A 16991-nucleotide genomic window follows, 5' to 3' on the forward strand; every position below is an offset into this window, starting at 1 on the left:
TAGATAGATAGATAGATAGATAGATAGATAGATAGATAGATAGATAGGTATAACCCTGGGCAAGTCACTTAACCTTATTTACCTCGATTTCCTCATCTGTAAAATGAACTAGAAAAGGAAATGTCACACCACTCTAATATCTTTGCCAAGAAAACCCCAAAATGGGGTCACAAAGAATAGGATATGACTGAAACAACCAAAGAACAAAAAATATATATACAGATATACATACACACATACGCACATATATAATATTGTGAAGATGGAAGTGGTAAGATTTTTCAACAGATTGTCTATGTAGGAAGAGTGTAAGTGAGGAGCTGAGGATGATACTGATGGGTTATAAGCCTGGGTGACTGGAAGGATGATGATGCCTTCAACAGTAACAGGGAAGCTCAGAAAAGAGGAGGGTTCAGAGGAAAAGTCAGAGTTCTGTCTTGGATACATTGAGTTTGAGATAACTACAGGACATTTTATTCAAGATGTCCAAGAGATAATTGTTGATGTGGGGTTGGAACTTGGGAGAGAGATTAAGGCCGGCCGCATAGATCTGGCTAATACTTGCATAGAGATGCATGAAGCCATAAGAGTTAATGGGATCACCAAACAAGATGGCATAGAAGGAAACAAAAAGGGGGCCCAGGAGAGAGCCTTGGGGAACAACCCTGTTGGGAGTGTTCAAGGAGAGGCTTGGTGACTGCTTTTCAGGGAAACTATTAGAAGGGATTCCTCTACTGGGTGAGGGGTTGGACTATGAGATTTCTAAGGCCCCCTGAAGCTTTAAGATTCCATGATTCTAATACAATGAAAAGAGCCCTAGATTCATAATCAAAGAGCCTGGTTTCAAAACCTGGTGCTCTTAAATTGTTCTCTGTTTTTTTTTGGCAAGTCACAACCTCATCAGGCCTCAGTTTCTCAAAGTGTTGTCAACTTTTTCACCTTTAGAATGGGATGAAATGGGACACAAAGGGTAGGGACATATATTTTGGGACATAGCCCCTGTGTAGATTCATTTTACTTCATTTTGCTTATTTGTTGCAAGGATTTTGAGGGAGGCTGTTGTAACATTTCTTTAAATATAAAGAAGCAAATAGGAAGTTCACAAAGAAACACAGCCAAGCAGGACAGTTTTAAAAGAAACATAGAATTTACTATATCCTTTTTGGGGGTGGAAAACCAAGTGGTGTGAATTGGAGATTCGTTTTTTCTACAGAATCCCCTTTTTGTGTTTTGCTTTTCGTGGAAATGCCCTTTTTTTGGTATTTATATTCAGAATTTGGTATTCAGAAGGTCTGCCTAGATGTTCCTTCCAACTCTAAATATATAGTCATGGCTTCCTCTCATAGGGTGATCAGAAGGATAGAGAACGAAAGAACTGATGGGGAAACACTTTTAGAAAGTAAAACAAGCCATTAAAAGTACTTTCAATCAAAAAATACAGTCTTCTAATCAAACCTAAACTATACGCCCAAGAAAAGACGATGCCAGCCCATAACTACTTTGGGCATCTAGGTGGCACAATGGATAGAGCTCTGGGACTGGTGTCAGGAAGCCCTGAGTTCAAATTTGACCTGATACTAGTTGTGTGACCCTGGGCAAGTCACTTAATCCTGTTTGCTTCAGTTTCCTCGTCTATAAAATGTAAAGGAAATGGCATACTCCAGTATCTCTGCCAAGAAAATCCCAAATGGTGTTATGAAAAGTTGGACACGACTGAACAACTATTTTAGGTAGGAATAATACCTATCATTTTATGTGTAAGGGGTAGTATGAGTGGATGCTCTTGTTATTTGGGCCTACGTAAGTTATTTGGACCCACGTGAGTCTGTCTAGATGTGGCTTGCAGGGAGGCAATAATAGGTATCTCTCCTCCTCCTACCCTTCTCCAAGGAAGATTTTTGATTCCTGCCAGAAAGGAAAGCAGGAAGTTGAAGCCAGAGGTTGGCTACTCTGCTCTCCTTAGAGAGTAGGTATCAGGCTAGATTTATATCTGTCTGCTCCCTTAGATATTGCTAGTCTAAGGCAAGTAATTTTTAGGTTAAAGCTATACTACTTAATACTATTCCTTAACAGGAAAGAAGGGACTTAAGCTATAGGCTTGACTTCTCACCAAATACCAGTTCCACAATGAACACACATAGCAAATAGCAAATTAAATCCATTTATCCAAACAGATGGGAAACAGAAATCAGAGAAAGTATACATGTGAACATATATGCCAGGCAATACAAGGTGAATAAACTCTTCATTTGGGAGTATGATAACTCAGCTCAACCAAGAAAGAGTCCCAGATCTCACCTAAGTGGAAATTCCCCAAAGTCTCTAGTGTAGCAAGCTGGGGGATAGGGACATGACAGAGATTGCCTGCTCTTCTATATGTTGGCTTCTTCCCAGAGTATTTCCCTTTAGGGACCTGAAGAGAGGTTGGAATGATACATCTTCTCCATCAAAGCTGGAAGCCAGAACAGCAGGAAGGAAGAGAAGCTCTCTTTAACTCTCACCAATTCCACTAGCTCCTCAAGCAGGCTTGGAGCATCAATCTCCACCAGTAGAAAGCCACCCTACAAACCAAGGGTTGCATATACATGGGAAAGTCTCCTCAAAGGCCAAGCAACAGAGTTGGTTACTTTCTGCCTTTGCCCAGAAATGCCCCCTGTCCTTCTGATTAACCCCTGCACCCTAGTCATTGCTCCAGACCCAAGTAAGCTCCTTCTCCATACCATTCATCCCAATACCTTTGGGAACACTGCAAATGAACATACCTTAGAGACCAGGGCTAGGTCATCAAAGCCCAAAAGGAAAATGATGGCAAGAGGTTGTCCATAGGGAGTAGAATGCATTAATAGAAAGAACACTGGTGGTCATCTAGTTTAAATATTCCCATCTAGGGAGTTGGGAGACCTAGGTTCTGGTCCCAGACAGCCTCTAATGAGCTGTGTGACTGTGGTCAAGTCATTTCTTCTCTCTATGATTCAGGTTCCCTATCTAGTTCCTCTCTCTAATTTGAGGGAATTAGAATGAGGAACTAAATTAACTCTAAGGTCCTTTCAACTTTAACACTCTGTGTTCTAAATTTATATGTTCTAGGATAATGTCCAACTCTAACATTCTAGGATTCTATGTTCTAAATTGCTTCTAGAGCTAATATTTTCTGTTTTAGAATTCTATCTTCCAAGATAACTTCTAGATCAGAGTGACCAATCTCTTGGTCATAGACTCTAACAGTCTATGTTCTAAAATTCTACGTTCTAAATTGTTTCCATTTCAAACATTCTATTTCTTTATTCTATGTTCTAAGGTAACTTCCACTTCTAACATTTTGTGTTCTAAAACTCTATGTGCTAGGGTAACTTCTGGTTCTAATAAACTGTTTGTCTCCCCCATTAGATTGTGAGCTCCTTGAGGTCAGGGACTGTCTTTTGTCCCTTTTTGTATTCCCAGCACTTAGCACAATGCCTAGGACATAGTAGGCACTTGATAAATGTTTACTGATTGATTGGCATTCTATGGCCACATCCAACTCTAACATTCTATAATTCTATCACTGTAGTCCACTGCAGCTCCATCAGTCACTTGATAGGACCTTTCTAGGAAAACCAGGTCCTGCATTTGAGACCCTGGAATGAAGCTGGGGAACAGAAGAGAGGCAGGTTGAAACTGGGAACGTTGAACCCCTCCTAACTCAGCCCACTGCTGTTGAAGCATTTCTTATTTCAAAGCTGTCGTGTAATTAGGATGATCACACTCCATCTCTAGGATAACGGGCCAGATGGCAACATGCAGAGAGCAGATGAGAAAACTGAAAGGTTCGAAGGGAATTTCCTGTTTATGACATTCATCACAGCCCGTCTCCTGAGCTCCTCAGCACATTCTCAGCCAAGCGTACAGTCTCATGGAGGATAAGCCAATACACCAGTACACCAGTGCCTTAATTACACCGGGTCCCCCATGTACTACCCACGGTGCCTTTAGGATGCCCCTGCCACACAAGAAGCCCACTTGGAGAAGATGCTATGTGACACTGATGCTGGAGATACAAGATCCAGAGAGATAAGGGCATCATGATGAAAAACACCCACCACCCACCTAGGCTAGCCCCATGCCCATCAGAGAGGCAATGTGAGATAGTCGGATAGTGGAAAGAGCAGTAAACTTGAAACGGGGTTTGAATCTTGATCCTGAAAATTACTAGCTCATTGGGCACAGTCAGGTGGATCTGAGTTCAAATCTAGCCTCAGACACTTATTAGCTGTGTGAGCCTGGGTGAGTCACTTAACCCCGATTACCTCCACCCCTCCCAAAAAAATTACTAGCTGGATGACTCTTGGCAAGTTATTTAACTTTATTTAACTCATTTAAGTTCTCTGAGCCTCAATTTCCTTATCTGTAAAATAGGGATATCATTTTCTCTACCTACCTTCAAGGGTTCTTAGTTACTACTTTGCTAGCACCGTATAAATACACCATCATCAGTGCCTTGCATATAATAGGCTCTTGTTGAAATGAATTGATGGAATTGTGTATCACACCTTCTCTTCCACAGCTCCCCAACATGCATTCTCTGCTCCAGATACATTATGGGTATATATGCATATATATATAAAACACACACATTATATATATTATATGTCATAGAAGCAAATATTTAGAGTTGGAGGGAACCTTAAGGTCATCTAATCTCCTACCCTCAATTTAGAAATGAGGAACCAGGTTTCTAGAGGTCAAGTGACTTGTCCATGGTCACATAGGTAGTAAGTCACAGAGATGGTACTCAAACCCAGGTCCTCTGCCTCCAAATGCAGGGCTCTTTTTATTGTCTCTCTATACATGCCGGACTCATTCTTGCCTCTATCCATTTGCCCAGGCTGTTCTCACCATGTGAAATTATCTCCCCCAATCGTTTCTATCTAAATTGGACCAAGCCCCAGCTCAAATCCCACCTTTTGCACAAAGCCCTTCTCCAACCACTTTGATCTTACATGGGTCTTTCCCTTGTCCAGATTTCCTGAGAACGTGAACATCTACACCAAACAACAGATTGACAGCTTATTTGTAGTAGTTTTAAGAGTGTTTCTTGTCTCCCCAACTAGACTGGAAACTTTTTAAGGGCAGAGACTATAAATAAGGCCTCCTTGTCTGCCCCTTCAATGCCAAGCACAGGGTTGGGCTACCATAGGCACACAATGAAAACTTGCTGATAGACAGAAGTAGTGATGAGTCATTCCCATGGAATACAAGTGCCACAGACTGACCACTGATGGAGATGCAAATACATAGGAAGAGGCACAAAGCCGTACAGCTCCTCAGGACACAGGTCCTTTGGAGGACTGGAGACTCTTTGCTGTCCCTTAGTAACACCCCCCACACACACACATACACACACATCTCAACTTTAGGGAAGTGGACTTGCAGAGACAGGGGGTGGAGGCCGTTCTTTGTGGAAAAAAAAAATAAAAGCCCTAAGAAAGAAAAAAAAAGCCCCCTTTTTTTTTGAGAGGTTGAACAGGGGTGTCGAATCAAAAGTGACTATCAGAGATAGTCAGCAAATCTCTGACCAGAACCAAGAGCCACAAGCTTCATCGACAGGCCGCTCTAGTCAAAGACCCTGATCCTATCAATTGCTTCCACTGTCTAACCCAGGGGTGGGGAACCTGAGGCCTTGAGGCCATGTAGCCTCAAGGCTGCAGGTTCCCCACCCCTGCTCTAATCCCAAAAAATCAGGGATGAAGTTTGGGAGGGAAAAATTCCAAGATTATACAGTGTGAAATCAACCACATGAATGACACACCCTAAGCCAGAAAAAAGTATATCATCTATTTGAAGAGGACTGACAATTTGTAAGTGTTTAGGCCTCATTGCAAAGAGCCACAGTGATCAACGGGCTTCAGTTAGTACACTTAAATGGGCCTGGGCTAGGGCACTGAGCACATCCCTCATGGAAAGGGACACATTTGTCCATCAAAGGCAAGTCTTTGACCTCAGTCAGAATGATGGAGTACAAGAACACAGGCTCAGGAGTTAGGAAATCTGACTTCTAGTCTTGTCCCTGACATAGGGTGTCAACTCTATTCACTGGACCACCTAGTTGCCTCGTGGGCAATTCGCTTTTGTTTTCTAGGCCTCTGTAAAATGAGGAAGCTAAAGTAGATGATCTTCGATCTGAGCCAGGAAAAACCTGTGTTCTTACCTTTCAGGTTCTAAGGTCCATTTGATTTAATGCAACAAGCATTTAATAAGTAACTGCTATATGAGCTTGCATTCTACAATGTCAGATCTACATCAAAATGATCTCTAAGGCTCCTTCCAACTCCATCATTCTTCTATGAAATTTCCCATGAAGCTGCTCATTAACCCATTTTCAAACCCCAAACTTGAATCCAGGCAGATAATGCCAACCTGTTCTTTAAAGGAACTGGCCTTTTGAAGCTTTGTCCTCCAGGTCATTCTTTGGACAAGTGCCTAGGAGGTCTGAGGGGAGTGAATGTCTGCCCATTCATTGTTATTACTGAATCATTTGCAGGGACCATCTGGTTTGTCTCTACCTTCACCATCAGTGTTATTCCATGTACCTGGAATTGCCTCTGTTTCCTCTTCTGGGAAGATATCATATATTGACTATTATCCTAGAATTGTAGAACTTGGAGAGTTATCCCATCTATTTATCCCCTGTTCAGCATAAATAAAAAGTGATTATCCATTTTCTAATTGAATACCTTTAGTGACAGGGAGCTTACTACCTTTTCCATTTCCAAAGCCGTCCATTCCATTTTGGAATAGCTTTAATTGTTAGCAATTTGTCCTACTATTCAGCTCATGCTGGGCTGAGTTTACAACCCATCGGTCTTAGAGTAGAAAGCGGAAGACATCAAAACTGAATTTTAAAGCTAAAATGAATCTTAGAACTCTACCCCATGATGAGGAATCTCATAAATGATACCCAAGGAAGTTGAAAGATTTGTCAAGGGTCACATTACTACAGCAAAGCTAGGGCTGCAATCTGCATCCGCTGACTCCCAAGTTATTGCTCTTTCCAACCATCTCTACTGCTTCTCTTTGCTAACCCATCTTCCAGGAAAGACTGAATTCTTAAAAAAAAAAAAAAAAAAAGGCAGAGCTAAGGGGGCAGCTAGGTGGTGCAGTGGATAGAGCACCAGCCCTGGAGCCAGGAGGACCTGAGTTCAAACCCGACCCTGGACACATAAAATTCACTAGCTGTGTGACTGTGGCAAGTCACTTAAACCCAATTGCCTCACCAAAAAAAAAAAAAAGGCAGAGCTCAAATTCCTTCACCAACAGGTTTTCCCCAACATGCCTCCAAGCACTCTGTGCCTTGAAGATGGCTCGACAAATGCTTGCTAACAGCTGGCCATGAGAACACTTGGCAAGACCTGGAATGTGAAAGCCAGCAAGACCAGCTTCCTCTGTGTTCCTTTCTCCCCCTTACCTCTCTGTCAGCCCCTCACTTGCTCCATCAGACTAACCCCTTACTTTCCTTCCTGGGGACCTTCCAAATTCAATCACCCTTGCCCCTGGCCTGGAGCCGAAGCCTTCCCCCACTGGTAGCCACAATATTCTCTTGGGAAAAGGAGGATACATACTGATACCCGGAGGTCTGCCCTGCCCCACTATCACCCAAGTGGTACCCAGGCAGAGGAGAAAGCAGAGCAGGAAAAGAGAGATAAGACCCATCCTCTGTTTTCTCTCACCACCCTGCCTGACAACTCCCCTCCCTCCCAGTTTGGATTGCCTTGGGCTTGGCTATGTTTGGAAGTTTGGCTGGGATGAACAGGGAGCAGGAGTGGGAGCCAGGAGCCCTCACAGCTGTGTGGCCCCACATCCGCATTACAAACAAACACTGTCTCCTGGTAACAGCAATTCATTCCAGCATCCCAGGCACAGAGTCACAAAATGGAAGAGCTGGAAGGAATCTTCGAGATCATCTGATCCAAGGCCCTCGTTTTACATTTGAGGACACTGAGGCCTAGGCAAGTGCCTGAGCAAGCTCATCCAGTTAGCGTCTGCCTGTGCCAAGACTAGAACCCATCTCTACTGACTCCCCCCATCCTCAGCCCATTATTCTTTCCATCACACTACATAGCTCATTTAACACCATGTCAGAGAAGTTTACAGGCTGACTTCTGAGCTGGAAGATGCAAAGCATATGCAAAATCATACACGGGACAGCCACCAACATCTCCCCATCCCTCTCAGGAAGGTTCATCTCTATGAAGGCTTCCCTACCTAACTATTCGGTCCATAGCAACATCTCCCTTCTGGGAGCACCCTCCAATAGTCTGGATCTTCTTTCAAACCTTTAATACTTGTTGGAGCCATGGTTGTACCAATTTGAGTCTGTCTTCCACCAACACACATAACACCTTGGCAGAAGGTCTCCTATGGGTTTTGATGGCCAAAAATACCCAACCCCCTGAGGCTAACCTGGTGACAAAACAGACACAGAATCTGTCATTGGACCCATCTTCAAAGTCTTTCCAGATTGGGAGGGCCTTCCAGGTCTTGAGCTCAACTGCCATAGCCTTCAGGAGGTCAGGACCACTTTCATGCCATGAGAAGGACTATACCATTCTATTGTCTGAAACTTGTAATCACAGATCATCAATGGCAGATGGCACCTTAAAGAAGATCTAATCCAACCCCCTCATTTTACAGAGGAGAGGACTGAGGCCCAGAGAGGGGCAACAGTTTATACTTTCACATTGGTGGCAGATCTAGACAAGAGCCAGAGGCAACCAAGTGACGTGATGGATACTGTTGGATTTGGAGTCAGAAAGACCCAAATCCTGCCTCAGACCAGTGATGTGACCCTGGGTAAGACATTAAAACTCTCTTAGTCTCAATTTCCTCATTTGTAAAATGGGGATGATAACTGCACCGACCTCACAGGACTATTGGAAGATCAAATATGATAATGTGCGTAAGGTGCCACACAAACCTTAAGCCACTATATAAATGCTAGCTGTTATACATATGGCTACATACTGTTCTCTCAATATCCTGTGTGTTCCCAGAGAAGGTTTCTCCCTTATCCCACACAGTAGCGGGAAAGTGGACAAGGTTCTTAATAAAAACATTTTGATACCTGAATTCTGAGTCAATAGCTCAGACATTTCCTTTTTCTCCCCTAATTAGCACTGCAGTCCTTACTTTAATGGAGTAAACTGAATTATCTCGGCGACTCAAATAGCTAACTTAATATAGCTGATCAATGTAGTCATACATAGTAATCTGGGGCAGCCAGGTGACCAGGTGAATAGAATGCTAAGCCTGGAGTCAGGAAGACTCATCTTCCTGAGTTCAAATCTAGCCTCAGACACTTACTAGATCCCTGACCCTGGACAAGTCACTTAACCCTATTGGCCTCTGTTTCCTCTTCCGTAAAATGATCTGGAGAAGGAAATGGCAAAACACTTCAGTACCTCTGCCAAGAAAAGCCCAAATAGGGTCACGAAGAGTCAGACACAACTGAAAATGACTGAACAACAACATAATAATCTATGACACACTTTAGAAAAGGTACTTTTTTGGGGGGCAGGAAGGATGAAAGGAGGAGGTAACTTAAATATATGGGGAAGGTAACTTAAAGGAAAACACAAACAGGGAAAGGAGCCTAGACTGGAAGATAGAAGTCCTAAGTTCTAATACTTTCTTCACTATTAACTAGCTATCTGACCTTTAGGAATTTGCCCCACCTTTCCATGGTTCCTCCTTTCTGAAATCAGGATAAGACTATGTGCTCTACCTAGAGTTCCCTGCTTGCTGTACCCCAAACCCTACTGTGCTCCTAAGCCCATCCCCAGCGTTTTTTTTAGAAATTCAGAAAGATGGCACCTGCCCAGGGTGGGAGGAGACATAGCTACATCTGGTCTTTTAAATGTGCCATAGCAAAAGCATTTTGAAGCCAGTTGGCTGAGACTCTAAGGGATAAAAGAGTGGGCAAGCCATAATAACAAAAGAAAGTGCTGATGTGAATGTACTGAAAGGGGAAAGGGAAGGGGAAGAGTGAAGGCCCAGGATCTTAGAGATAATGACTTTCTGGGACAGCAGATCTGCCAAAACTTTGTGTCAAAGAATCAGAACTGGCCAGTGGGGTAAGGCACATTACTGGGAGAAGGGAAAGGAGGGAGAAATGAGGGATGGAAAAACAAGGAAAATTTGAGTCTACTGTGTTCGTATGAAGTCAATTTACAATCAGTCTCATGTTTGGCAAAGTTGCTTTGTTTGATGAAAGGGAAAGAAATGCACAAGATTTAAGTACCTTTGAATGAAGTGAAATGAAAAACCAAGGAAAATGAGAGAATAGATGGGAAAGTACCTTGAGAAGCACAGTGTAAATGTGAGAGGTTATTCATCGGATAGGAAATATGTTCTAGGCTGGCAAGGGAATCGGAATCTTTTTCTTTATCTGAGCAAAACTCAATGAACCAAGAAAGACAAAGTAAGCATGCCAGAGGTGGAGGGGGCAGGAGGGAAGAACAGGATGGAATTCTGACATTGCAAAGCTGTCCACACCAATTTTATGATTCCCAACAGATCTATTAATGCATCAGAAGGAGGAAGAATGAACAAATCTGATTGCTGGTTCCATGTTTCAGGCCCAGTCAATAACAGGCCATTAAAAGAGTGTTCTGGCCCCAGTTCCTAGTCCAGCTGAAGACGTTAGCAGGAAGCTCAGAGTGAAAGGGAGCCTCCTTTGGGGACAAGGGAGGGCACATCTCCTTCTGCTCCATTCCCATCATTTCCCAGTTGTGTGTAAGCTACCCCTTCCCAACCCCACCAGCTACCTTGGAGTTCCAATGACACCACTAGCTAAGAATGTACTAAAAGCCAGATGTATTTGGGGGGTGGGGGGTGGAGAGCAAAAAAAAAAAGCATGATGTTCCCTCCCACCCTTCCCCCCCATGTAAGCTGGCAGGCAGACCCCCAGCTGTTTTCAGGAGTATATGTGGTCAGGCTCAAAGCATTGGAAAGGCCCTCGAAAGCAGATGTTTCAGGGAAACAGATGTTCAAATGATCGAGGAAGCAGGCTTGGGGAGGGTGGGCGCTGGCAGGGCCACTGCAACCTCTTCTGTCTGGTTTCTTTCAAAGGCCTTGCCAGTGACTGATATCATCATGCTGGGGCTATAGCCTCTCCCCAAAGAGGCCATTGACCCTTTCCAGCCCCCTCAGCTGCAAAGCCAAAGGATCAGCAAGTGACTCTTCACAGCCAGAGAAATGCTGTCCCCCACAAATCCACCCCAAGCCAAGGAGCCAGTCCAAGCTTTGTCAAGAGAGTCAAGAACATAGCAGAGCTGAGGCTCTTTGAGGTACAGGCAGGGAATATCTTTTGTCTCTGAGAAAAACCACTGACCTGGGTCCTAATAATGGCGGATGGATAGTTAGAGAGGGCAGTAGCACAGAGCAAGGATGGCAGACCAATTGGTTCAATTTGTCCTATTCAATGACCTACCCCTACCCCTTCACTGGCCCTGCAAGGGGAACCTCAAATCTCATTCATCAATAAAGAAAACTAAGTTAACACTGGCAGAGAGAAGCCAAAATAACAGATAAACCAAAGGTATTTTCCATTGTGTATATTACAGAAATCTTATGGGGGCTGAGTTGCTATTTTGCAAAGAGTTGTTTTACACAGGCATATTCTACCAGGATTATGGAATCAATGGAATAGGTGATCTTTGAGGACCCTGGGGCAGAATGAGTTTGCACCCTCTGGGCTACAAGTTGTCTGATGGCTGGGGCAGCTAGGTGGCCCAGTGGATAGAGTGCCAAGCCTAGAATCAGGAAGATTCCTTCTACATCCAAATCTGGCCCTAGCTACTTACTAGTTGTATGACCCTGGACAAGTCATTTAACCCTGTTTGCCTCAGTTTCCTCATCTGCCAAATGAGCTGGAGAAGGAAATGGCAAACTGCTATAATACCTTCACCAAGAACACCCCAAATGGGGTCACAAAGAGTCTGACACAACTGAAATGACTGAACAATAACAATAACAACAACAAGGGTAAGGTGGCTCAAGATGTGAGCTGAATAGAAGGAAGAAATTATCCTGACATCAAATATCTACCAGGGGTAATTTTAAAATAGATAATTTATAAATAGATGTTAGAAAATCAACCAGATTTCTGGAGCTATCTGGGACCACATCATGCCAAGGAAAGAGTTTTGTTCTCTTGTTATTTATGAACCCCCTTTCCCTTTTGAGATTGAGATTAACTCATATGATCCTTTCCTTAAACTCTACCTTCTTGGACATCTTTTCACCTTTCTGGAAGCACTAGTTACTAGCTATGCTGGATGTTCTGGTCCAGTAACATTCCTATCCCTGTGCCCCCTCACCCTGCAAAGTCATAGGACTGGTTACCTGTCTGTGATGGGTGGCAGGAGTTGGGAGTCCTTTGTCCAAGTTACCAATGGGGTTGGGGAACCATGGGCTTCACATTGGAGGGTCAGCTCCTTCCCAGCCATGGCAGTGACTGTCACGGGTCTGTCTGAGTCGACTGACTCATTCATGATGATCCTGGGTTTAGCTAATGGTGGAAGAAAGTAGCAGAGTGTTTATAAGATTGGGGAAGAAAGGGGCAGGTGAAAAGAAACAAACCCAGGATGGTTCTTGAGGAAACAGGAGTTCTTCAGAGTAAAACCCAATGGGCTCAGAAACTTCTTATGATAGGATCGATGTAGAGTTCCTGGCAACAAATAATATCTTGATTATTAGCCCACTAATATCTAATATGGCAACATCAGAGTTTCTTCACATAAACTCTAAGGAACAGTCTAAGTTACAGGGAATCTAGTCATATCAAGTGTTACTTGAAATGAGAGAACCATAACACGGGGGAGGAAAACTTTGTTGTGATACAGAGATTGTTACTGAAATGATGAAGGACAGACCTCCTTAGTGCCTCTGAGATCAGATTGGTGCAACCTGAATTACTTCTATTACTAAGAAAAACACAAAGAAGCATCCTAGTTTCTATCGTGTCTCCTCTATAATGGCACAAAGAGCATGTCATTTCTCTAAAATTTCAGCAACTGAAAGCCCATAGCTAGGTTTGGTTTTTAGTCAACTGGGAAAAAATTAATTTGGTCCTTTATAGACCTAGTGTGCTAAGCCCACCCATTATAACCAAACCGTAGCCCAGCTTTTGATGTCTTAGTAGGTGTCACCCTCCAGAATGCCCAGGAGCTAGCCCCACAGTGACTAGACAGGACTCTGGGTACTATGGAGACCTGGTTTACCAAAGGGAAGAATTTAGAATCGTAAAAGGGAGCTCCCTGGGATTCTAAGAAGGGGTTCGGGATGATGAGTCCTAGGATCAGAGGGAAGCCCACAGCAGAGAGGATTTTCCCATCTACACTCCTACTATCACATTAGACCTGTCCCTACACTATACACAACTCCTTCTCCAAGAGCCAGGAGGGTCCTTCCACTTACTGTTCACAGAGAGCTGGATCTCCTGGCTAGAAATGCCCAATGAGTTGGTAGCAGTGCAGACATAGGTCCCTGAATCTTGAGCAGATGGTTGAGGGATGTACAGGCTGCCTTCCTTGAGCACTTGGTAATGGGAACCCCGGGAGGACAAAGCATTTGTTTCCTAAAAGCAAAAGGAATCAATAGTATCAGCGTCATGTCAGGAAATGGAGCCTCCAATTCCCCTGGCACCTTACCTCCCAGCACACCACACTGAGCATCACCTTCATCTTTCATTTAGTAGAATGTAAGTTTTTTGTGAGCAGGGATTGTTCTGCTTTTGTCTTTGTACAGGCATCACTTAGCACAGTGCCTGGAAGTAACTGGCATCTAAAAAATGCCTGTTGCATTGTGCTGAATTTAACATAGGATTCAGATCTGGAAAATAGCTCAGCAGTCATTTTGTACAGCCCCATCCTTTTCCAGAAAAGAAAACTGAGACCAGAGAGATGAGGTGACAATAATAATAATAACTAACTTTTATATAGCATTTATTATGTGCCAAACACTGTGTTAAGTGCTTTTCAATTATTATCTCATTTGATCCTCATAACAATTCTGGGAGACAGGTGCTATTCTCCCCCTTTTACAGTTGAGGAAACTGAGGTAAACAGAGGTTAAGTAACTTGCCCAATGTCACTCAGGTATTAAGTTCTAAAGCTGGATTTGAACTCAGGTTTTCCTGCCTCCAGGCCCAGTGTTCTATCTACTGCACCACCCAGCTGCCTAGCTGACTTGTTCCTCATTTGAGGTATTGAGTATGGTTCCCTTGCTCAGGACTTCTGATCTTTTCTCACTATATAAAGTAAACAGATTTGTACCCACCTTCCTCCAGGTGATGTTGGGAGTGGGAACTCCCCTTGAGACACAGGGAAGAGAGATGGGAACACCCTCATTGGTGACGTAGTGGGAAGCAGCGGGCTGGATGCTGGGCAGCACTTTAAAAAAAGAGAGCAACTGTAGTTGAGGAAGACTTTAGTTCCTCAGTCATTCCTGGTTAGTGTTTTCTCTGATACTCTGTTTGTCAAAACTTCTACAAATGGAATCACAACTACCCCTACTTGTGACACCAGTAGCCTAGAGTTTATTGGCAATTCAATCTCTACCTTGCCTCATGACTGAAAAGACTCAATAACAACTGTGGCATCACAGAGCTAGTAATGAGTTGTTGTTCAATTGTTTCTGACTCTTTGTGACCCCTTTTGGGGTTTTCTTGGCAGAGATACTGGAGTGATTTGCCATTTCCTTCTCAAGTTCATTTTACAGATGAGAAAACTGAGGCAAACAGGGTTACGTGACTTGCCCAGGATCATACAACTAGTCTGAGGCCAGACTTGAACTCAGGCTTTCCTGTCTCCAGGTCCAACACTGTAACCACTGCCCTCAATGGTCTGAGACAGGATTCTAATTGAGGTTTCCCTGACTCCAAGTTCAGCTCCCTACATCCACTCACTACCTAGCTACCTCACAAGATCAAGCAGACCAGTTGCCAGCCTGGTCAGCCCATGCCCCAGCAGGCATTGCTGACAGCAGCATGGAGTCACATTTTACTCTTTTTTTTTTTTTTTAGGCAATTGGGGTTAAGTGACTTGCCCAGGGTCACACAGCTAGTAAGTGTCAAGTGTTTGGTCTGAGGCCGGATTTGAACTCAGGTCCTCCCGACTTCAGGGCCAGTGCTTTATCCATTGCGCTACCTAGCTGCCCCCCACATTTTACTCTTGTGGCCCCTTGGCATCAGGAGAAGACGGCAGCAGCTGCTTCTCTATCTCCCCAGTTGGCAGAAGTAGCAATGGCATTGGGAGTGGTGGGGAGGGGGGACATTGTCGGGAACAGCTCTCATTCTGTGCCTTGGGCAAGTCTAATCCTGACCCACAACGATGCCATCCCCAGACTCACCTTGGACAGCCAGCTCAATGTCCTGGCGCTGAGAACCCACTGTATTTGTGACCACACAGCTATACTTCCCCACATCTTCTTGCAAGGCTCGGTCAATGTGGAAGCTGCCGTCACTTCGGATGGAATAACGACCATCTAACTGTGGCTGATGGGGATATGCACCAGCTTAATGAAAAAGCTGCTCTGCCACTCAGTCCTGCCAGCCTGGCCTGGAATCTGCTGAGTGACTCACTGATGGGGAGAAGAGCCTAAAACTAGAAAGCTCCCATCACCATGCCTTTGCACAGGCTGTCCCCCCATGCCTGGTGTGCACTCCTTCCTCACTTCTGCCTCTTACAATCTATGGTGTCCTTCAAAACACAGCTTCTCCATGAGACCTACCCTTCCACCATCCAAATGTTAGTGTCTCCCTTATAAACTTATTTTATATTTATACTTCATATATAAATACATACTTGCAAAATGTCTCCCTTTCAAAATTACTTTGTATTTATATTTTAATATATAAATATCTACTTCTATGTTGCATATACTTATATGTGTGTGTTTTGTTTTGTATTGTTTTCTGCAATAGAATGTATACTTTCTGAGGGCAAGGGCTGCTTCATTTTTGTCTTCATGTCCCCAGTGCCCGCAACATCGTAGGCCCTTAATAAATGCTTGTTGATTGATTGATTGAGGTTCCTTCTAGCTCTAAATTCAGTGATTCCAAGAAGAAGAGAGAAAAGGATTAGATCAGTAAGTATTTAATAAGCACCTACTGTGTCCCTGGCAGTGCGGGAGACATAAAATAAGCACAGGATATGGTCTCTGCCCACTAGGAATTTTCTATCTAATTGGAGATGACACATACACACAAAAATAGAAGGATGAGAGACGGCAGCAGAGGAGATAGTTCAAAGATAGATGCATTCGATAACAGAAGAGACCAGTGACAGACCGGTCCTCTCATGAAGCCCCTTTGGCCAGGGCTTTCCCCGCCCCCCTCCCAGTACTCACAACTTGGTCATCCTTCAGCCAGTGTCGCTGAGGAAATGGCTTCCCAGCCAGGATGACACAGGGCAGGGACACAGGCTGCCCCTCCAGGACTCGAACTGTGGAGGCACTGCTAGCTATCTGAGGAGGCTCTGCAGGGTGAGGAGAAGGCACCCATTGCATTAGCCTCCCTCCCCTCAACAGGAGAACTGTCACCAACTTTCTGTGTGGGTGCCATCAGGGGCTCTAGACCCATACCCTGAATCTCTACTCCTCCAAACCACCCATCCCTCACTTCTAGAACCACCAGATACATCAGCACAGGGGTGCCCAAGGAGTCAAAAGGGACTCCGGGGTAATTCCCGGGTAACAAGAACATGTTTCATATTCTCATCCATGTCCATGTATATTCTTCCAGAATCCTCACTAATCAGCAGGTTGCACATCTGAACCCAGGATGGGGAGGAGGAAAATTGCCCCATCGATGTGCCCAGGGGATGATGTTGTCCATGGTGGTGCCGTAACTCAAGAAAACACATTTCCCACTCCCCCAAAAATAATTTTCTTAAGGCAAACCATGTCCAACGACTGTGAGCTGGACCTCCGACTGGACCTTGCCAAAAGCATTG

The 16991-nt window shown here is 44.1% G+C and overlaps 1 protein-coding gene across 1 annotated transcript in view; it reads right to left on the minus strand.

Moving 5' to 3' along the window:
* Positions 1 to 16991, minus strand: part of HMCN2 (hemicentin 2) — a 177385-nt gene that overhangs the window by 107999 nt on the left and 52395 nt on the right. The window contains exons 18-23 of the mRNA XM_027869654.1: positions 16939 to 16991; positions 16387 to 16514; positions 15388 to 15532; positions 14317 to 14429; positions 13456 to 13615; positions 12382 to 12547 (exon numbers count right to left, since the gene is read on the minus strand). The exon at positions 16939 to 16991 is cut by the window's right edge and continues 8 nt beyond it. Coding sequence (XP_027725455.1) covers positions 12382 to 12547; positions 13456 to 13615; positions 14317 to 14429; positions 15388 to 15532; positions 16387 to 16514; positions 16939 to 16991 — 765 coding nt within the window. The remainder of the gene's footprint in view (positions 1 to 12381; positions 12548 to 13455; positions 13616 to 14316; positions 14430 to 15387; positions 15533 to 16386; positions 16515 to 16938) is intronic.

This window comes from Vombatus ursinus, unplaced genomic scaffold, assembly GCF_900497805.2.
Source record: "Vombatus ursinus unplaced genomic scaffold, bare-nosed wombat genome assembly UNPS02014793.1, whole genome shotgun sequence".
Lineage (NCBI taxonomy): Eukaryota > Metazoa > Chordata > Mammalia > Diprotodontia > Vombatidae > Vombatus > Vombatus ursinus.